The following is a 22,700-nucleotide window of genomic DNA, read 5'->3' on the forward strand; positions in this document are numbered from 1 at the left end:
GAATAGAATAGAAAATTAAAGAATATAATAGAAAAGATTAGAAAGAATAGAAAAAAGAACAGAATAGAAAAAAATTGAATACAGGAAAAAAGAACAGAATAGAAAAAAATAAAACAAAATACAAAAGAATAGAATAGAAAAAAACTGAGTAAAACAGAGCAAAATAGAATAGAAAATAAAGATATAGAATAGAGAGGAATAGAATCAAGAGCAGAAAGGAAAAGATTAGAATAGAAAATCAAATAATAGAGGAGTGCGCATGCGCGGCCGACGGGACGGACATGTCCCGATAGAGCTCCGTCTCCGCGTCGGGTGACAGAGCCGAAGAGCCACAGATCCCGGCCCGCACCGCAGTATAGGAGGACCCGACCCTCACGGCGGGCCTCCCCTGATCTGAATCGCCCCGTTCGCGGCTGATTCATAGCTGCGGGGCACAGTACAGGAGCAGGGGTTTCATCCCCATAAAGCGCCACACTAAGGCCCGCCCACTGACCAGCACGTACTCCGGGACACAGGGAGATAAGGGGGCTGCATTCTTGGTGACAGCCCCCCCCCCCTGAGCAAATTGCACCATGGTTAAAGGGGCACCCCGACACCAGGCTCCTCCACCAAGCAAGTCCATTAAGGAGGCCCTGGCAAAAGCCTCCACAAAGAAGGCCGCAGCACCAGCCCAAGGAAGCAAGCAGGCTGCAAGCACCTACGCAGCCTTACAAGAATCGCAGCCCAGCCATCCCTGCACTTCAGAGGTTGAGTCAGACATTGAACCGGACACCCCCACTCATACTCCGACATCTGACTGTACGCCCCCTGACCTGCTAGCACGCTTCGAAAGAATGCTGCATAAGGCTTTGAAGCAGACCTCTGACCGCATCACTACCACACTATCCAGAGAAATCCGCGAGCTAGGACAACGCACTGCTGATCTAGAACAGAGAGTGGACGGTCTTGATGCCTCACTTCGGACACACACGGAAGACCTTGACCTCCTACGTGACGAAAATACAACACTATTAATGCAACTGGAGGACTTTGAAATCTGAGCAAGGCGCTCTAATCTGCGTATCTGTGGCCTCCCGGAATCGATTGTTGACGTTCAGTCAACCGTGACAGCTCTATTCCAAGAGCTAGCCCCCGCTATCCGATTGAAAGATTAGAAATGGATAGAGTTCATAGGGCTCTAGCACCACGACGCACGGAGGGCCCACCGCGTGATAGCCAAGCTCCACTTCTACCGCACTAAAGAGCAACTCCTCCAAGCAGCTCGCAAAATGGACTCTCTACAGTTTCAGGGTCACACCTACCAACTATTCCAGGACCTATGCCCCACGACCATTGCCAAACGCAGGGCTATGAAACCCCACCTGCAGGCACTTCAACAACATGGCATATTGTATAGGTGGAGCTTCCCTTTCGCAGTGCGTTTCCGATACCAGACCCGAGACTTTTCCTGCAAGACTCCTGAAGACCTACTGGATACGCTGCGACATTTGCAACTACACTCCCCAGCAATGCCATCAGAGAGTACTAAACAGAGGTCCACGTCCTGCTCACCACGGAAATCTTATCCCTTACGCGCCACCGATAGCCAACTCAGCTTCCACAAGCGAGGGCGCTTCTCATCACCAGGCCCATCTCCTCAAGACACAATGGACTGAACTACGCTCCATCATCCTTCTTCCACCACGTACACCAGTCGGTGTACCCCTTTGACCAGCATCAAGGTTCATACCCAAGCTGTTCTCTTTCCCTACCTGTTTGAACTCAGTTGCCCCACTGGTTTGGGGCTGTTTGGGATTTTTGTCCATCTAACGCCTCGAGGACTCCGCTGACCTTAGAGAATTATGTTCTGTCTCATTTCTCCCGGACAGCCTCTCAGTTTGTGTATGGGACGCCTTGGCTCTGGCGACATGGAAAATCTCACATCCTTACCCATGCTGTTCCATCTGTGCAACCAACGCCGCCTAAGCCTAGAGCCATCCTGGATTTCTGGGGTGGTTACCTGTTCATCATCCGGGATCCCGCCGTCGCATACTTCTCTTTATACTGTCACCCCCACGGTCCACGTATCTACGCACTCTATATTAGCTCCTGTGCTATTGACTATTTTATAGCACTTGAGCTATCTTTGCTCCCTGGCCCACCCTACATTAGGGTGCCCTCAGGGACCACCTCCTAGGCCTTGAATGGCCACCTATACCCCTCTCCTATTACCCTTCCTGTATTATTCCCCTCCTCTCTTGCCCCCAAATGACTCCATGACCTCGCGCTATCCCTTACATAGACAAACAGTCCCCCATGGTAATCTTCAGGCTTTGTCCCAGCGGATGTTGCCATATTACTCAAAATTTCACTCACTCTCCCCATGGGCTCGTTAAACATCTTTACCCTGAACGTTCAGGGTCTTAATATACCACAGAAACGTAACAAGGCCTTCCGTTCCTTTGCATCCCTTAAGGCTCACGTAGTCTGTCTACAGGAAACACACTTCACCCCCACGTCCACTCCAAAGTTTTTTGGTCCCGTTACCCACAGGTCTATATGGCCTCCGCCACCACCAAAAGTAGAGGGGTGTTAATAGCCTTCCATCACACGACACCCTTTACCCTTAATACTGAAGTTAAAGACCCAGAGGGTCGCTATCTCCTGTTAGTAGGGCAACTCTTAGATTTCGACGACACTATTGCTACATATTATGCCCCGAATCAAGGTCCACTACCATTTCTTTCCCACTTATTTTCGGTTATAGATCACCATAAGCGAGGCACCTTATTCGTCTGTGGAGACTCTAACAGTACGCTATACCCATACCTTGACAAATCCCCTCAACTTTCCCCCCTCCCCACCTCTAAACAAACCCTCCAAGCCATCCTGCAACGTTACTCCATGATAGACACCTGGAGGGAACTTAACCCGGCCAAGCGCCAATACACTTTCTACTCCCACCCCCAGAAGACTTTCTCTAGGATAGACCACATTTTTATCACTGCTAGCTCCTCTTCCCGGCTCTTGACCTCTGAAATACTTCCAATTCCCTGGTCAGACCACTGCGCTGTATTCACATCCATGGCCTCTCTGGCCCCATCCCCATCTGTGTCCTCTTGGATCATCAACGACAACTTACTTACAAATCCAATACACTGTTCGGAAATAGAAACCGCCCTCAAAGATTACTTATCCCTTAACCAAACTCCTGAAATTTCTCCCCTCCTACTATGGGAAGCACATAAGCCGGTGATACGAGGTTTATGCATTAGCAAGGCGTCCTTTTTAAGCAAATCAAAAAGACAACAGCTGCTTTCTCTAGAACAAACCTATGATCGCACCCATCAAACCTTCCAAGCGACCGCCTCACCGGCTACCCGTGAAGCCCTAGAACGTTCACGATTAGCTCTAGACCTTTTCCTTACGGACCAAGCAGAACTTTCACTTCGTAGGTCTAGGCATAAATATTATACTAAGGCCAACAAACCCAGTACCCTTTTGGCCCTCTCGCTTCGTAGGCTGGACCAGATTACTAAACCTATTCGAATACGCACCTCCTCTGGCAACCTTACAAGTAATCCAGATCGCATCCTCTGAACTTTTTATAAACATCTCTCACGGCTTTACTCATCCCCCACTCCTTTTGACCCCTTACAAGCTGACACTCTTCTAGCCTCCATCTCCTTTCCGAAATTGTCAGAGCATCAATTAGCAACGTTAGAACAACCCATCACCCCAACCGAAACCTTAAATGCCATTAAAAGTCTAAAACCTCGTAAGCGCCCAGGACCTGATGGCTTCTCAGCCACTTACTACAAAAAATTCACTCACCTCCTCACACCCATCCTCACCAACGCCTTTATTGCCTTACTATCTGGTCATGCCTTCAACCATGAAACGGTGCAAGCGAACATCTCGATAATCCCGAAACCAAACTCGGATGACACGCAGTGGTCCAATTATAGACCAATCTCTCTCCTCAACATCGACATCAAACTGCTAGCAAAAATCCTTTCCACGCGCCTTAATTCGTGTATAGGGTCCCTTATTCATAACGACCAAGTAGGCTTTATTCCGACTCGACAGGCCGGTGATAACGTTAGACGTGCATCTCTTCTGGCAAATATAGCCAAAACCCGAAACATTCCCACCTGTTTCTTGTCCCTGGACATCCGGAAAGCATTTGACACAGTCTCATGGCCATATCTCTATTACATTTTGCATCGCATTTTTTAACCTGGATTCACTCGCTTTATCGAGAGCCTTCGGCCAGGATTGGGTATCTGGGGCACAGGTCGGCCCGGTTTCCAATCTCCCGTGGCACGAGACAGGGTTGTCCTTTGTCCCCTTTGCCCTGGCCATAGAACCTTTGGCCCTTCTAATAAGAGCTAATCCGGATGTCAGGGGACTTGAGTTAGGTGGCACGCATCACAAGTTATGTCTCTTTGCAGATGACGTTTTACTTTTCCTCACATCTCCCTTAATTTCCTCTCCTCCCCTACTCCGGCTTCTTGAGGAGTTTGGCTCACTTTCCGGCCTTATAATAAATCCTAACAAATCAATGGCACTCAACATTTCCCTACCCCCTAAAGAACAGGCCCACCTGAAACAGATTCTACCATTTTCCTGGTCGCAGCACCACATCCCGTTTCTGGGAATCAAATTGACCCCAAATCTGTCCGATCTCTATGCAGCCAACTACACTCCGATGTTATCTCACCTCTCTGCTCTTCTGACCAAGTGGTCCTCCCTACCCCTTGCATGGCTAGGTAGAATTGCAGTTATAAAGATGTCAATCCTCCCAAAAATTTTTTACCTGTTCAGAGTCCTCCCAATCCCAGTACCCTCCCATTACCTTCGCATACTACAGCGCCGCATCTCCTCCTACGTCTGGGGCAAGGTCCGCCCCCGTATACCTCGCTCCACCTTATATCGCTCCAAGCTCAATGGAGGTCTAGGCCTCCCCGATATTGGTAAATACTACCAAGCAGCACACCTAGCACAGCTTCCAAAATACCACGCGACTTTCGAAATTCCCCAATGGGTGGTCCTTGAATCAGTTGAGAGTGACCCCCTGTCTACAGCTAACTTACTCTGGTTAAGGCCAATAGACCGCCGCTCAATAACAAACCCCATCACCTCCCACTTCCTATCATTATGGGATAAACTAAAAACCTGCTATCTCCTCCAATCTCCTCACAACCCCATGCTCTCGTTCCTTCGAAACCCAGCTTTTCCCCCGGCTTGGCAGACACCCCTTTCATTTAAAGCATGGACTTCTGCTAACCTGATCCGTACACACCACTTCCTACAGAGAAATAAGTTTAAATCCTTTACCTCGCTACGGGAAATTTATAGCCTCCCTGCCTCCGAAATATTTAGATACTTGCAACTACGTCACTTCTACGCCCCCTACGCTACAACAACAAGCCAACCTAACACCATGTCTCTCTTCGAACTGGCATGCTTCAAAGACCCACATAGGCGTGGCCTCATATCATGCTTATACTCCCTCCTCACAACTCCGGACACTACACCCCCTCCTTCATACACCCATAGATGGGAAACAGATTTAGACCGGCAATTAGACTTATCCGATTGGGAACACATCTGGGCCAATACTAAATCGTCATCTCAGAACATAGTTGCACTAGAAGCTAATTATAAAGTCTTAATGCGATGGTATTTGGTTCAATCGTGAAATACACCCCTAACTACTCGCCCAATTGCTTTAGAGGCTGTACAAACCCTGGAACGCATTTCCACATATGGTGGGATTGTCCAGTCGCACAAGCTTTCTGGGTTGACATCTTCAACATACTATCCACACTCAGCGCCACCAAGTTACAACCCAATCCGGCTACAGCCCTACTCAATCAACGCCCTCCTGGTATTACCAATTCAGAATTTAAACTCCTTCTGCAAGTCACTACAGCTGCCAAACAGGTCATAGCGAAATCCTGGAAATCCCCCACCTTAAACACCACAGCTGTTAAATCCAGAATAATACAAGCTATGATACACGCAAAGGTGGAAGCCACGATTCTTGACACGATCCCTAAGTTCTTAGCTGTTTGGAGCCCCTGGGTAGAATGTTTCCTCCCACCTAACTTTGATGAATCCCTTCTTCTTCCTTGATTCCCATACAGTGCACATTGAACGCTGCCCTTGGCCCACTTTACGTGACGCCAGCGCGCCACCAAGCTGTTCTTTACCACTCATGGAGTCATTGCTGTTACCCTTTTTCTCCCCCCTCCCCCTTGTCCTCACCTACCCTCTCTCCAATCCGCCTCTAAATCTCCTACATTTTTCACGATGTTCCAGTGAGTCATTATCCCAACTGATTGAATTTACGAATCCATCGCTGCCAACCCCTAATCACTTGATATCATAAGAAACTTTACATTGTTTTTGTGATCTTCTCTTTCATCCTCACCATAAAGACATGTGTTGTCTATTCCCATTGTTATGTTGTCAGCACATTCCTTAATGTATACTGCTGATGTCTCTCTGCCCGTTACATTGGTTTTACTGTTAATAAAAAGTTTGAACAAGAAAATCAAATAATAGAATAGAAAAACAGCAGAATAAAATAGAATAGAACTATCTTCCGCAATTCAAATTGCATACACACAGCTCAAAAAAATGAAAGGAAGACTCTGAGAACCCATCAGATCCCAATGGGGAGGAATCTCCTGCTGGATCTCTATACTGACATGGACGGGGGATGGGTGAGGAATGTAAGGACGCCCCATCATTTGATGGAAATGAAATTGATTGACCTACAGACGACTGAACTGAAAGACACTCCAAAAATCAAAGTGAAATGTTGGTGAAATGTCATTGCAGCAACTCAGAATGGTCCTCAGTAGTCTGTGTGGTCACGTGGTTGTATGCATGCCTGACAATGTCGGGGGAGGGTCCTAATGAGACCACGAATGGTGTCCTGGGGGATTTCCTCCCAGATCTTGACCAGGACATCACTGAGCTCCTGGACAGTCTGAGGTGCAACCTGGCGGAGTCGAATGGACCGAAACATGACATCCCAGAGGGGTTCTATTGAATTTAGGTCAGGTGAACATGGGGGCCATTCAATGGTATCAATTCCTTCATCCTCCAGGAACTGCCTGCATACTCTCCCCACATGAGGCTGGGCATTGTGTACCAGGAGAAACCCAGGACCCCCTGCACCAGGAGGAACCCAGGACCCCCTGCACCAGTGTAGGGTTTGACAATGTGTCCAAGGATTTCATGCCGATACCTAATGGCAGTCAGGGTGTCATTGTCTAGCCTGTAGAGGTCTGTGTGTCCCTCCATGGAGATGCCTCCCCAGACCATCACTGACCCACCACACTAAACAGTCATGCTGAACCATGTTACAGGCAGCAGAACGTTCTCCACGGCTTCTCCATACCCTTTCACGTCTGTCACATGTGCTCAGGGTGAACCTGTTCTCATCTGTGAAAAGCACAGGGTGCCAGTGGTGGACCTACCAATTCTGGGGTTCAATGGCAAATGCCAATCCAGCTCTATGGTGCCGGGCAGTGAGCACAGGGACCACTAGAGGACATCGGGCCCTCAGGCCACCCTCATGAAATCTGTTTCTGATTGTTTGGTCAGACATTCACACCAGTGGCCTGCTGGAGGTCATTTTGTAGGGCTCTGGCAGGGCTCATCCTGTTCCTCCTTGCACAAAGGAGCAGATACCGGTCCTGCTGATGGGTTAAGGACCTTCTACGTCCCTGTCCAGCTCTCCTAGAAGAACTGCCTGTCTCCTGGAATCTCCTCCATGCTCTTTAGACTGTGCTGGGAGACACAGCAAACCTTCTGTCAATGGAATGTATTGATGTGCCATCCTGGAGGAGTTGGACTGCCTGTGTAACCTCTGTAGGGCCCAGGTATGGCCTCATGCTACCAGTAGTGACCCTGACCCTAGCCAAATGCACAACGGGGGAAAAACAGTCAGAAAAGATGAGTAGGGAAAGAATGTCAGTGGCTACTTACCTGACCAGATCCATATACCAGGAGTTTCATTGACTCGATGCAACTCGGATTACATAGTCTTCCTTTCATTTTTTTTGAGCAGCGTATTTATATCCTCTCCCAGCCCAGGTCATATATCCCTACTGATCCTCCTACAGATACTTACATTGTCAGGTCATTGATCCCTACTGATCCTCCTAAAGATACTTACATTGTCGGGTCATTCATCCCTACTGATCCTCCTACAGATACGTACATTGTCATGTCATTCATCCCTACTGATCCTCCTACAGATATATACATTGTCAGGTCATTCATCCCTACTGATCACCCTACAGATACATACATTGTCAGGTCATTCATCCCTACTGATCCTCCTACAGATACATACATTGTCAGGTCATTCATCCCTACTGATCACCCTACAGATACATACATTGTCGGGTCATTCATCCCTACTGATCACCCTACAGATACATACATTGTCGGGTCATTCATCCCTACTGATCACCCTACAGATACGTACATTGTCAGGTCATTCATCCCTACTGATCACCCTACAGATACATACATTGTCAGGTCATTCATCCCTACTGATCACCCTACAGATACATACATTGTCACCCAAATCCCTCTGATGTAATTCATTCTTTCCAGCTCTGTGTAGGAAGCCGGAGGAGACAATACTGAAGATGGATCCAGAGAAGACATTTTATGATATTGGGAATACAGTGACAGTAAATTGTCCGGCTGGATATCACAATCCCTACCCCTCTGTACGATGTGTATATCATGGAACCTCCATTAGGTGGAATAATCCTCCACAATGTAAAGGTGAGTAGTAAACCTCAATATACAGACTACAGGAACCCAGACCAGCCAATCAGCAGCCACCTCTCTTTGGTGTGACTCATCTAAACTGATGTAACATAAAACCTGATTGGTGCATTGCCCTCTACACCTCATTCCTGTCTGTACGACCTTATTACATACATAGCCCTGTATATTAGATACACTTTGTATAGTGAACATGGGAATACTGGATGCTGTCCAACTCAATCTCCATCTATCATTGTAATCAGAACCGATATCAGCGAACCCCATGGGGGGGGATGTGATTATACATCGGGGACATAATATACCTTCCTGAACATTTGGATAAAAGTAGAAATGAAAGGCAAAATCGTATCAGTTGTTCATTGAGAACTACAAGCCAACAGCCGCTAGGGCGGGACGTTCCTTATTCAGAGAGGACTGTGAATGAGCGGAGCGGCCGGGCAGGCAGAGCCCCGAATGGCTGCATGTTTTTAACATTTGACAGCTAGCAAGGGGGAGGGGTGGAGAAGATCCCCCTCTAGCTGTCAAAAAGGGGGAGCGGAGAGGAGAGGGTCCGGTCCATTCATATCATGTTACATGTTACACCCTGAATATTGGGGTAACATGTTATGAAAGGTGAACTTATCCTTTAAAGGCAATAATTAAAAAAAAAACATACCAACCTCCCTGTAATGGTTTTGCACAGAGCAGCAGCAGGATTCTTCTCTTCTCGGATTCCCCACCACCACTCCTGGCCCCTCCCCCACTGTTAAGTGCCCCAGTACAAGAAGCATGCAATGAGGGCACCCAGGCAGGTGAGCTCCCAAGCAGCTGCTCTGCATCTCCATTCACACACAGGGCTGTGGCTCGGCCCCACCCCCTGTCTCTCCTCATTGACTCACTGGTTGTGGCTGACAGCAATGGCTCCTCTTCAGCCAATGAGCAGTGAGGTTCCCTGAAGAGATGAGGCTCTTGTGCAGATCGCTGGATCACTATGGGGCTCAGGTAAGTATTGGGGGGGATGCTGCACAGAGACAGTTTTTTACCTTCATCCATAGAATGCAGGAAGGTAAAACCCTCGAGCCTTAACAACACTTTAAGAACCTGAAAGGAAACATGAATAGAATGTACCCTTCAGTCCCCTACATGTCCCAGGTCATGGCTCCTCACATATCACAACTCCCCTCCACTCTTCTTCTATGAAGGTCATTACTAGAACATCCAGCAGGAAGCCCTCCGTATGGAGCAGACAGATCCCAGGAACCTCCCATAATGAGGAGGTCAGACCATGGTCCATAGACCACTGAAAGGTCCCATCAATGGATCCGTCCCATCACACACAATCACTTTACTCCTCACACTGTATATCATGTATAATCATCTGCTTTTATCTCCTTCTTCCACAGCTCAGTGTAAGAAGCCCACCATAGACCATGTGGACAGTCTCTACATAGACAAGGAGTATTATAAGAAGGGAGAATCAGTGGCAGTACGGTGTAAATCTGGATATTATCCATCATCTGACACAATGAGATGTGACAACCCCCGCACCCCCCAGGAGTGGACTCCTCCCACTGTTACCTGTATAGGTGAGTACAACATGTGACACGTCCATCATATACACAGTATGAGAATAGCACTATGTACAATATATTCAGAACAAATATACATATCCTTCCTTCATAATATACAATGGAATATCTGCTTCCACTTTGCCATGTGACCCGGAGGATTCTGCCCCCAATCTTGAATTTAGCTGAACAGAGCATGCTCCAGCCGTGACATCACACCTCCACTACACACATTGCCCTACCCCAGTGAGATCCCACCCCCTCCACTACACACATTGCCCTACCCCAGTGAGATCCCACCCCCTCCACTACACACATTGCCCTACCCCAGTGAGATCCCACCCCTCCACTACACACATTACCCTACCCCAGTGAGATCCCACCCCCAGCACACACATTGCCCTACCCCAGTGAGATCCCACCCCTCCACTACACACATTGCCCTACCCCAGTGAGATCCCACCCCCTCCACTACACACATTGCCCTGCCCCAGTGAGATCCCACCCCCTCCACTACACACATTGCCCTACCCCAGTGAGATCCCACCCCCTCCACTACACACATTGCCCTACCCCAGTGAGATCCCACCCCCTCCACTACACACATTGCCCTACCCCAGTGAGATCCCACCCCCTCCACTACACACATTGCCCTACCCCAGTGAGATCCCACCCCCTCCACTACACACATTGCCCTACCCCAGTGAGATCCCACCCCCTCCACTACACACATTGCCCTACCCCAGTGAGATCCCACCCCCTCCACTACACACATTGCCCTACCCCAGTGAGATCCCACCCCCTCCACTACACATTACCCTACCCCAGTGAGATCCCACTCCCTGCACACACACATTACCCTACCCCAGTGAGATCCCACCCCCTCCACTACACACATTGTCCTACCCCAGTGAGATCCCACCCCCTCCACTACACACATTGCCCTACCCCAGTGAAATCCCACCCCCTCCACTACACACATTACCCTACCCCAGTGAGATCCCACCCCCTCCACTACACACATTGCCCTACCCCAGTGAGATCCCACCCCCTCCACTACACACATTGCCCTACCCCAGTGAGATCCCACCCCCAGAAAGTCAGTTTATTTTGCACAATCGGCAAACTGCAGCACCAACTGTGCACGACAGCCACCAAAAAAAAAAAGGGTGTATGTCACTTTAAATTTTCGATTCTTTGATAGCTGTGGCCCTAAGTAACGATTCTGTGTCCCTGAGTAACGATTCTGTGTCCCTGAGTAACGATTCTGTGTCCCTGAGTAACGATTCTGTGTCACTGAGTAACGATTCTGTGGCCCTAAAGTCTCTGTGGCCCTAACTCTGTCCCTTAATACACACAGGTCTGTCTCTCTTGAATGACCGGAGGCTAATGGAGAATTCTAAGATGGCCGCGATTTATAGCTCCACCATTACACAATGCTGGCTGGCTGCTGATTGGCTAATGCGATCACATGTCATGAATGCATTATGGGTCAGCGCGCCTTGTCTGCGCGCCTTCCCAGAGATCCCCGCCCCATCTTCTCTGTCCATTTTCTCCGTCGCCACACATGTCGCCGCCATTTTTGGGAAAATTCGATTCGTGCATCCGAAGTTTGCTAATCTTCGGATTCGTCGCGAATAGAATTTTTCAAAATCTTCGGAACAAATTCCACTTCATCATGTTCGATTCGCTAATCTCTAATTGGCACCTTGGTGTCACCTCCAGCCTAGAAGCTGCTCTGTCCTTTCAGATGCTGATTGGTGAACATATGTCTCTGACTGAATACTGAACACTGATCTGTAATAACACGGAACTAAACTAGAGCTACAATTACATATTTCTACTGATCACATCACATCCCAACTACTGATAAAATGATTCTACTCTTACATTTATGTTGCAGTAGGTCTTTCCTGACATTTTCTTAGTCTCATCCTACAGCAAAATCTGTGTTCTGCAGAGAGCTTCAAAACCATCAGAGGGATCTCATTGTTACAAGGTATCAGGCAGGAGAAGGGTACAAAAGAATTTCCAAGACATTAGACATGCCATGGAAAACAGTGAAGACAGTCATCATCAAGTGGAGAAAACATGGCGCAACAATTACATTACCAAGAATTAGACGTCCCTTCAAAATTGCTGAAAAGACGAGAAAAAAACTGGTCTGGAAGGCTGACAAGAGGCCTACAGCAATCCCGACTGCCCTATAGCAGAAATACTGCTACAGGGCGGCACGGGTGACATATATATACGTAATTTTGCATGTCCTGGAAGGGGACGCATGCCCTGCCGCGGGTGTCAATCACTGGGTCATGGCTGGTGATTACTCGTGCCCAGTGATTGCCAAGGATCTCCGACAGGGAGGAGAACTGTTTGTAAGCAAAACAGTTCTCCTCCCTGTTGGCTCGTGCACACTGCTTTTGATGGCTCTGCATAGCAGTGTGATTACAGTGAAGCACACAGACACAGGACATAATGAAACAGCACACAGTTAACCCTTTGATCGCCCCACATGTTAACCCCTTCCTGCCCGGTGCCATTAGTACAGTGTCAGTGCTTCTTTTTATCACTGATCACTGTAATGGTGTCACTGGGGATGTCAGTGACACCAAGTCAGTTCCCCCTCAGTGTCAGAATGCTGCAGCCCCGCTATAAGTCGCTGATCGCTGCCATTACTAGCAAAAATATATATATAAAAAAAAAAGCCCAGTACATATACCGCCGTTTGTAGACGCTATAGCTTTCACGTAAACCAATTAATTTACACGTATTGGGATTTTTTTAGCAAAGACACGAGCAGAATAAATTTTGGCTTAAATTTATGATGAAATTTGATTTTTAAAAATTTTTTACTGGACATGTTTTATAGCAAAAAGTCCAAAATATTGTTTTTTGCTCAAAATTGTCGGATTTTTTTTATAGCACAAAAAATTAAAAACGCACAGGCGATCAAATACCACAGAAAAAAGGACGTTAAATTTAATTTGGGTGCAGCGTTGCATGACCGCGCAATTGTCAGTTAAAGTAACGCAGCGCTGTAACGCAAAAAAATGGGCTGGTCAGGAAGGGGGGGAATCCTCAGGAGGTCAAGTGGATAAAGGAGCTGCAGGAATATCTGGCAAGTCCTGGCTGTGTGGTCCATGTGACAACAATCTCCCGTGTTCTTCATATGTCTGGGCTATGGGGTAGAGTGGCAAGACGGAAGACTTTTCTTACCAAGAAAAACATCCAAATTTTGCAAAAACACATCTGAAGTCTCCCAAAACCATGTGGGAAGATGTGTTCTGGTCTGATGGAACCAAGGCTGAACTTTTTGGCCATAATTCCAAAAGATATGTTTGGCGCAAACACAACACTGCACATCGCCAAAAGAACACCATGCCCATTTGGAATGGCCCAACCTGAATCCAATGGGAAATCTGTGGGGTGATCTGAAGAGGGCTGAAGAAGGCTGAAGAAGGAGATTCCCTCACAATCTGACAGATTTGGAGTGTTTTTACAAGGAAGAGCGGGAAAATATTGCCAAGTCAAGATGTGCCATGCTGATAGACTTATACCCAAAGACTGAGTGCTGGAATCACATCAAAAGGGGCTTCACCAAAGGATTAGTGTAAGGGTGTGCACACTTATGCAACCAGATTATTTTAGTTTTTTATTTTTACTTCCCTCCACCTACATGATTTCAGTTTGTTGTTCAACTGATTTTTACAGTTTATAGGTTACAGATTTATCTTTGTCTCATTTTTTACATCACAGAAACCTGACATTTTAACAGTATGTACGGGGTGTACAGGGTGTAGGGGGAGTACGGAATGTATGGGGTGTATGGGATGTACAGGTTGTATGGTGTGTATGGGGTGTACGGGGATGTACGAGATGTACGGGGTGTATGGGATGTACGGGGTGTATGGGGTGTACGGGATGTACAGGATGTAAGGGATGTACGGGGCATACGGGGTGTACAGGGTGTATGGGGTGTGTGAGGTGTATGGGATGTATGGGGTGTACGGGATGTACAGGATGTAAGGGATGTACGGGGCATACAGGGTGTACAGGATGTATGGGGTGTACACAGGGGCAGACTGACCATTTGGAAACTTGGGCACTGCCCGAGGGCCCGGGGTTAGTAGGGGGCCCCACGAGATGCCCCTGGTACCTTTTCCATAGGCTTTTTTGAGTTTGGGCAAGGATACAGGGGCCCCATGATCCCCTATTGCCCGGGGGCCCCATGAGTTGTCAGTCTGCCCCTGGGTGTATAGGATGTATGGGGTGTACAGGATGTAAGGGATGTACAGGATGTAAGGGATGTACAGGATGTACGGGGTGTATGGGATATAAGAGGTGTATGGGGTGTACCGGATATAAGGGGTGTATGGGATGTATGGGATGTATGGCATCGTGGTAATTCAATGAGAACCACAGGGACTTGTAGTTTCTCATTCACAGAGGACTGTGAATGAGTGGAGCGGCTGGGAAGGCGTAGCCCCGCATGGTCGCAGTTTTTTTTTAATTTGACAGCTAGTGGGGGTGGAGAAGATCCCCCTCTAGCTGTCAAAGCGGGGGAGTGGAGAAGGGAGGGGCCGGTCCATTCATATCATGTTACATGTTACACCCCGAATATTAAGGTAACATGTTATGAAAGGTGAACGTATCCTTTAACCCCTCGCCTACCGGGCACTTCTACCCCCTTCCTGCCTACAGGGCACTTCTACCCCCTTCCTGCCTACAGGGCACTTCTACCCCCTTCCTGCCTACAGGACACTTCTACCCCCTTCCTGCCTACCGGGCACTTCTACCCCCTTCCTGCCTACCGGGCACTTCTACCCCCTTCCTGCCTACAGGACACTTCTACCCCCTTCCTGCCTACAGGGCACTTCTACCCCCTTTCTGCCTACAGGACGCTTCTACCCCCTTCCTGCCTACAGGGCGCTTCTAACCCCTTCCTGCCTACCGAGCACTTCTACCCCCTTCCTGCCCCTCGCCTACTGGGCACTGTCACCCCCTTCCTGCCTACAGGGCACTTCTACCCCCTTCCTGCCTACTGGGCACTGTCACCCCCTTCCTGCCTACAGGACACTTCTACCCCCTTCCTGCCTACCGGGCACTTCTACCCCCTTCCTGCCTACAGGGCACTTCTACCTCCTTCCTGCCTACCAGGCACTTCTACCCCCTTCCTGCCTACCGGACACTTCTACCCCCTTCCTGCCTACAGGGCACTTCTACCCCCTTCCTGCCTACCGGGCACTTCTACCCCCTTCCTGCCTACAGGACACTTCTACCCCCTTCCTGCCTACAGGGCACTTCTACCCCCTTCCTGCCCACCGGGCACTTCTACCCCCTTCCTGCCCACCGGGCACTTCTACCCTCTTCCTGCCTATAGGACACTTCTACCCCCTTCCTGCCTACAGGACACTTCTACCCCCTTCCTGCCTACCGGGCACTTCTACCCCCTTCCTGCCTACCGGGTACTTCTACCCCCTTCCTGCCTACAGGACACTTCTACCCCCTTCCTGCCTACAGGGCACTTCTACCCCCTTCCTGCCCATCGGGCACTTCTACCCCCTTCCTGCCCACCGGGCACTTCTACCCCCTTCCTGCCTACAGGACACTTCTACCCCCTTCCTGCCTACAGGACACTTCTACCCCCTTCCTGCCTACCGGGCACTTCTACCCCCTTCCTGCCTACAGGGCACTTCTACCCCCTTCCTGCCCAGACCAGTTTTCAGCTTTCAGCAATGACGCACTTTGAATGACAATTGCGCGGTCATGCAACACTGTACTCAAATTAAATTTGTATCTTTTTTCACAGAAATAGAGCTTTTGGTGGTATTGAATCCCCGCTGGGGGTTTTATTTTTTGCGCTATAAACAAAAAATGCATAAAATTTGAAAACATTTTTTTATTTGTTTCTATTTTTTGTTTCTTTCGCAAACAAGTAGTTTTTGTCCTTCACTGATGTGGTTGATGAGGCTGCACTGATAGGTAGCACTGATGGGCAGCACTGATGGGCATTGATAGGTAGCACTGATGAGGTGGCACGGATAGGCAGCACCGATAGGCACTGATAGGAGGCACTGATAGGCAACATTGATAGGTGGCACTGACTAGCTGGCACTGGTGATGCTGCGCTGATAGGCAGCACTGATGGGCACTGATAGGCAGCACTGATGGGCACTGATAGGCAGCACTGATAGGCAGCACTGATAGGCACTGATAGGCAGCACTGATGGGTGGCACTGCTGGGCACAGGTGGGTGGCACTGCAGAGCACAGGTGGGTGACACTGATGGGCACATGGGGGCAGCACTGATGGGCAAAGATGGGCAGCACTGATGGGCACAGGTGGGCAGAACTGATGGGCACAGGTGGGTGGCACAGGTGGGCAGCACTGCTGGGCACTGATCATCACTTTTCTGACAATTTCCATTTATCGGCAGTACTTTCCTCACTCTGTGACAGCATAAGAAAAGTGCTGATAACAGGCAACTGTATTTACCCGGTGATCTGCTGTGTCATGGTAAAAGGCCGCCGTTATTGGCCATTTACTGTATCACGTGATCAGCTGGGGTCACGCAGGGGGCGTGTTCTGGAATGACATCCATGGACGTTGTCCCAGAACTAGACAACCGCGCCGTAGCCATCTTTCAGCTATAGCACGGTAGGGAAGAAGTTAAAGGCAATAATTAATAAAACATACTTACGTCTCTGTAATGGTTTTGCACTGAGCAGCAGCAAGATCCTTCTCTTCTTGGTTCCCCCACCACCACTACTTGCCCCTCCCCACTGCCAAGTGCCCCCAGTGCAAGCAGCATGCAATGGGGGCACCCAGGTGCTCTCCTAAGCTGCTGTTCTGTGTGTCCATTTACAGACATAGCTGTGGCTCAGCCACACCCCCTGCCTCTCCTCATTGGCTCATTGGCTTACTGGCTGTAGCTGACACCCATGGCTCCTGCTGCTGTCTCAGCCAATGAGCAGTGAGGTTCCCCGAAGAGATGAGGCTCTTGAGCAGATCGCTGGATCATGATGGGGCTCAGGTAAGTATTGGGGGGGGGATGCTGCACAGAGACAGTTCTTTTCCTTCATTCATAGAATGCAGGAAGGTACAACCCTCGAGCCTTTACAAACACTTTAAGAACCTGAAAAGAAACACGAATAGAATGTACCCTTCAGTCCCCTACATGTCCCAGGTCATGGCTCCTCACATATCACAACTCCCCTCCATTCTTCTTCTATGAAGGTCATTACTAGAACATCCAGCAGGAAGCCCTCCGTATGGAGCAGACAGATCCCAGGAACCTCCCATAATGAGGAGGTCAGACCATGGTCCATAGACCATTGAAAGGTCCCATCAATGGATCCGTCCCATCACACACAATCACTTTACTCCTCACACTGTATATCATGTATAATCATCTGCTTTTATCTCCTTCTTCCACAGCTCAGTGTAAGAAGCCCACCATAGACCATGTGGACAGTCTCTACATAGACAAGGAGTATTATAAGAAGGGAGAATCAGTGGCAGTACGGTGTAAATCTGGATATTATCCTCCATCTTACAGAATGAGATGTGACAACCCCCGCACCCCCCAGGAGTGGACTCCTCCCACTGTTACCTGTACAGGTGAGTACAACACGTGACACGTCCATCATATACACAGTATGAGAATAGCACTATGTACAATATATTCAGAACAAATATACATATCCTTCCTTCATAATATACAATGGAATATCTGCTTCCACTTTGCCATGTGGCCCGGAGGATTCTGCCCCCAATCATGAACTTAGCTGAACAGAGCATGCTCCAGCCGTGACATCACACCTCCACTACACACATTGCCCTACCCCAGTGAGATCCCACCCCCTCCACTACACACATTGCCCTACCCCAGTGAGATCCCACCCCCTCCACTACACACATTGCCCTACCCCAGTGAGATCCCAAAACCTCCACTACACACATTGCCCTACCCCAGTGAGATCCCACCCCCTCCACTACACACATTGCCCTACCCCAGTGAGATCCCACCCCCTCCACTACACACATTACCCTACCCCAGTGAGATCCCACCCCCTCCACTACACACATTGCCCTACCCCAGTGAGATCCCACCCCCTCCACTACACATATTACCCTACCCCAGTGAGATCCCACCCCCTCCACTACACACATTGCCCTACCCCAGTGAGATCCCACCCCCTCCACTACACATATTACCCTACCCCAGTGAGATCCCACCCCCAGCACACACACATTGCCCTATCCCAGTGAGATCTCACCCCTCCACTACACATTGCCCTACCCCAGTGAGATCCCACCCCCTCCACTACACACATTGCCCTACCCCAGTGAGATCCCACCCCCTCCACTACACACATTTTTTGATTGAAAAGATACTTTTATTGCAGAAGCATCAAAAACAACATGTTACGTGTAATCGGGGTACATCTCACCCTGTACTGCGACGCAGCGCACCACATAGCAATACAGTTCCAAGCATACGATAAATACATTCAGACAAATAAATACATTCGCTCAGCGGTATGATGCCTGACGTGATGTGCACGGAGGATGAATCCCCCGGACCACCACGTCATGCATGACGCCGCTTACCCCAAAAACTGTAGCATCCTAATACAATATACATTTCCTAGTCACTATGTCATGCACGAAAACGATAAACTGAAAAACACGATCAACAATAGGCATCGGGTGTGTGGGGGGGAAGGGGAGGAAAGGGGGAAACACAGGCCCGAAGCTTTATTGAAGGGACAAAGACACGCAAGGGGGAGTAGGGGGAAGGGGAAATCTTCAGACGTCCTCTTCCTCCTTAAAGTCCAACAAGGAATAGTCTCTGAGCAGACTGAGGATCAGTCTGCGGCAGTCCTCAATGGACATCCTCTCCCGCTGGTGGATGAGGCGCTTCCTGGCGCACCATAAAGCGTCCTTAAAGCAACACAGCACCCTCCAGGCGCTGTCAATGTCCTCCAGAGAGAAAGTTCCACAGAACAGTCCATTCAACACCCCAAAGTGAGTGATGGCTGTCTGTGGTACAAAGTCTTTGAGTTCAGGTTCCAGGGCCCCCAACAGGGCCTGAGCAAATGAGCACTCCCAGAAAACGTGGTAGGACGTTTCCTCGTGGATGATGCAGAAGGGGCAGTGTCTGTATCTGCTCAGGTTCCTGGCATGCATAAATGTCCTGAGAGGCAATCCCCCCTGGATAGCCATCCATGCCAGGTCTTTATGCCTGTTGGTGAGAATGTTGGAAGAAACATTCCTCCAGACCACCTTGCAGGTGTCTGAAGGCAGGCCTGGAACTGACTCCATGATGTCGCTTGCTCTGATCAACTTGTAAATGGTCTTTGGCTTCCACAATTCAGGCTTGACTCCCTGCAGCCCCTGCTCCCTGATGAACTTGAAGGTATCCAAGTAGAACCAAGGAGTGTCCCAGTTGTAGGGGATGGAACTATCCCAGGTGTCCCACCCCAGGGACCTCCAGAGAGGCAGCAAAAAGAAGCGAGACATTGCGTTCCCGCCAGAGTCCATAATCCGTTTGGGCAAAGTTCTGCGGATGCAGTTGCAAGCAAAGAACACCCTCAGCTGGGTGGCGATGTCGGGCACGCCCTTACCGCCCTTGAGGGGTTCCTTGAACATGACTGCCCGCTTCACTCTGTCCATCTTGGAGCCCCAGATGAAGTGAAACACCGCCCTGGTGATGGCCTTACAGGTGTTGACCCGTGGGGGCCAGGCCTGGGCGAGGTACTGCAACACAGGGAGAATCTCGCTGCGGAGTACCAGTGTCTTCCCTTCGATGGAGAGGTCTCTGAGGCTCCAGAGTCCAAACTTTTGTCGCATCTTGGCCAGTCTCTCCTCCCAAGACTTCAGGGCTGCGCCCTCGGCACCAAACCAAACCCCCAAAATCTTCATGAAGTCTGTCTTGATGCCAAAGGGCATGGATGCAGAAGAAGGCAGGAACCACTTTCCGGAGAGCATGACTTCTGACTTCCCGCAGTTGACCTTTGCCCCCGAAGCTTGGCCGAAGTCCTCGCAGGTCTGGACGAGCAGGTCGATGGAGTGCTGGTTGGCACAGAACACCGTCACGTCGTCCATGTAGAGCGAGCACTTCACTTCCCGTCTGTCTGGTCCCGGCGCGGTGATTCCCCCGATCTCTGGATTCCGTCTGATGCACTCGGCGAAGAGCTCTATACAGCAAACAAAAAGCAGAGGTGAGAGAGGACAGCCTTGTCTGACCCCGGAGAGGACCGGGAAGGGGTCAGTCTTCCAGCCGTTCACCTGCACGGAACTACAGATGTCATTATACATGATGTCAACATATGAACAAAACATTTCCCCGAGACCAAACCTGCGCAGGGCTCTGCACATAAACCCATGGGAGACACGGTCAAAGGCCTTTTCCTGATCAAGACTGACCAGGGCCGCGTGCACACGGCGGTCCTTGATGTATTGGACCGTGTCCCGGACAAGCACTAGGCTGTCCGCAATCCTGCGGCCAGGAATGCCACAAGTCTGATCCGGGTTGATGATCTGTCCGATGACAGCCTTCAGCCTGTTCGCCATGACCTTGGCGAGGATCTTGTAGTCCACGTTCAGGAGAGAGATGGGACGCCAATTTTTCAAGTCACATCTCTCCCCCTTACGCTTGTACAGGATCGTGATCATCCCCTCCCTCAACGAAGGAGGCATCCTGCCCTCCACCACCATCTCCTCGTACAGCTCGAGCAGGTCCGGGCCCACGAGATCCCACAGCGCTACATAGAGCTCCGCTGGGAGACCGTCGCAGCCCGGGGTCCTGCCTTGCCTAAAGGATTTAGCGGCAGAGTGCAGCTCCTCCAACGTCAAGGGGGCGTTGGTGGCCGACAAACCTGCAGGATCAATAGCGTTAGAGATACCTGACAAGAACCTGTCGGCCGCATCCGAGTTTGTTTCTTTGGGGGAGTAGAGGTCGGAGTAGTAGTCGCTGACCACTTCCATCACGGCCTCCTTCCCCTTCTGGAGTGTTCCAGTCTTGTCACGCAGCTCCGACAGGGGTGTGTGTCCTGAGTGGAGTTTCCTGAAAAAGAAAGAGTTACACTTCTCACCTTTCTCGAGATGCTCCACCTTGGCACGGAAGACAATGTGCCTGGATTCTTCCTCAAAGTGCTTTTTCAAGCACTTCTTGGTGTCCTCCAGGTCTTGCCTCACGTCCCAGCCACAGTGATGAAGGTCCTGCAGGGACTGCAGCTGACGCTGCAGCCTCCTGAGTTCCTTCCTCCTGGCACACACTTGCTGGCGTCCCCTGGCCTGAAATAAGCTGCGCAGCTTGACTTTCACGAACTCCCACCAGTCGCTGACCTTAGGAAAGAAAGACTTCTCCTCTCGCCAGGCACCGTAGATTTCCCTGAGCTCCGCTAGCAGTTCCTCATCGCCCAGCAGGGTGCAATTCAGCTTCCAGGAGCCTGGGCCCGGGGCAAAGCCCTCTCCCAGGTCACCTCGAAAGTGAATGGCCCTGTGGTCAGAGAAAAAGCAGGGAACCATGGAGAACCCGCGGTGCCTGACTGCCCTGGAGGTGAGCACAAAGTCAATCCTGGAACGTACAGATCCGTCGGGGCGGCTCCATGAGTAATTCACGGAACCGCGCCCCACAGATCCCACGGCGTCCTGCAGGGAAGCCTCTGCAATCACCTCTCGGAGCAACCTCGAGGTGGTGTCGAGTTTTGCGTACATGCTGGAGCTACGCCCATCCTCCTCTATCGGACAGTTAAAATCACCGCCGATTACTACTGTTCTCGTTGTGACGAGTTGCGTCCGCAGGGTTTGGAAAAGTTCCAGCCGCGCGTTCTTTTCCGGGGAGGCGTACACGTTGATGAGCCTAACGGGCTCCCCCGCCCACGAGCCGTCTATGACCAGAAGGCGGCCACAGACGAGCTCGTGGACAGAGTCAACAGTGAAACGTCCACCCCTGATAAGAACCGCTACCCCTGCGGACTTGCAATCGCCACCCCCAGACCAGTAGGAGGGACCGTGGGTCCACTGGGAGGACAAATGAGAGTACCTCCTCAGAGGGGGAAGGGCGCACTCCTGAAGCATGTACACATCACTCTGCTGTGTGGAAAGAAAGGTCAGCACAGTCTGCCTCCTAGACACGTCCTTGATGCTCCTCACATTAATGGAAAAGATAGATATCTCAGCCATCATGGGAAAGAGATGAAGGGGTTAGTCGGCAGGGGCTGTGCTTACCTCCCCTGGAGAGGGGGGGCGACCTCTGTGACCTCTGCAGCCTGACAAATGTCCTGGCCCAGACCAATCTGATTGAGGACCTCGTTGAGGACCTCATCGAAGTCGGTGGAG

General features: G+C 50.0%; 1 protein-coding gene across 1 annotated transcript in view; it reads left to right on the forward strand.

Annotated features, from left to right (window-relative positions):
* The first annotated feature begins 1,268 nt into the window (after positions 1-1,268).
* Positions 1,269-22,700, forward strand: part of LOC149438006 (receptor-type tyrosine-protein phosphatase kappa-like) — a 122,974-nt gene continuing 101,542 nt past the window's right edge. Inside the window, exons 1-5 of the mRNA XM_089660344.1 lie at positions 1,269-1,626; positions 1,869-2,063; positions 8,623-8,799; positions 10,188-10,370; positions 17,790-17,972. Of these exons, the coding sequence (XP_089516470.1) occupies positions 1,269-1,626; positions 1,869-2,063; positions 8,623-8,799; positions 10,188-10,370; positions 17,790-17,972 (1,096 nt within the window). The remainder of the gene's footprint in view (positions 1,627-1,868; positions 2,064-8,622; positions 8,800-10,187; positions 10,371-17,789; positions 17,973-22,700) is intronic.

Source organism: Staurois parvus, unplaced genomic scaffold, assembly GCF_062004578.1.
Source record: "Staurois parvus isolate SC_StPar_1 unplaced genomic scaffold, SC_StPar_1.0 ptg001227l, whole genome shotgun sequence".
NCBI lineage: Eukaryota > Metazoa > Chordata > Amphibia > Anura > Ranidae > Staurois > Staurois parvus.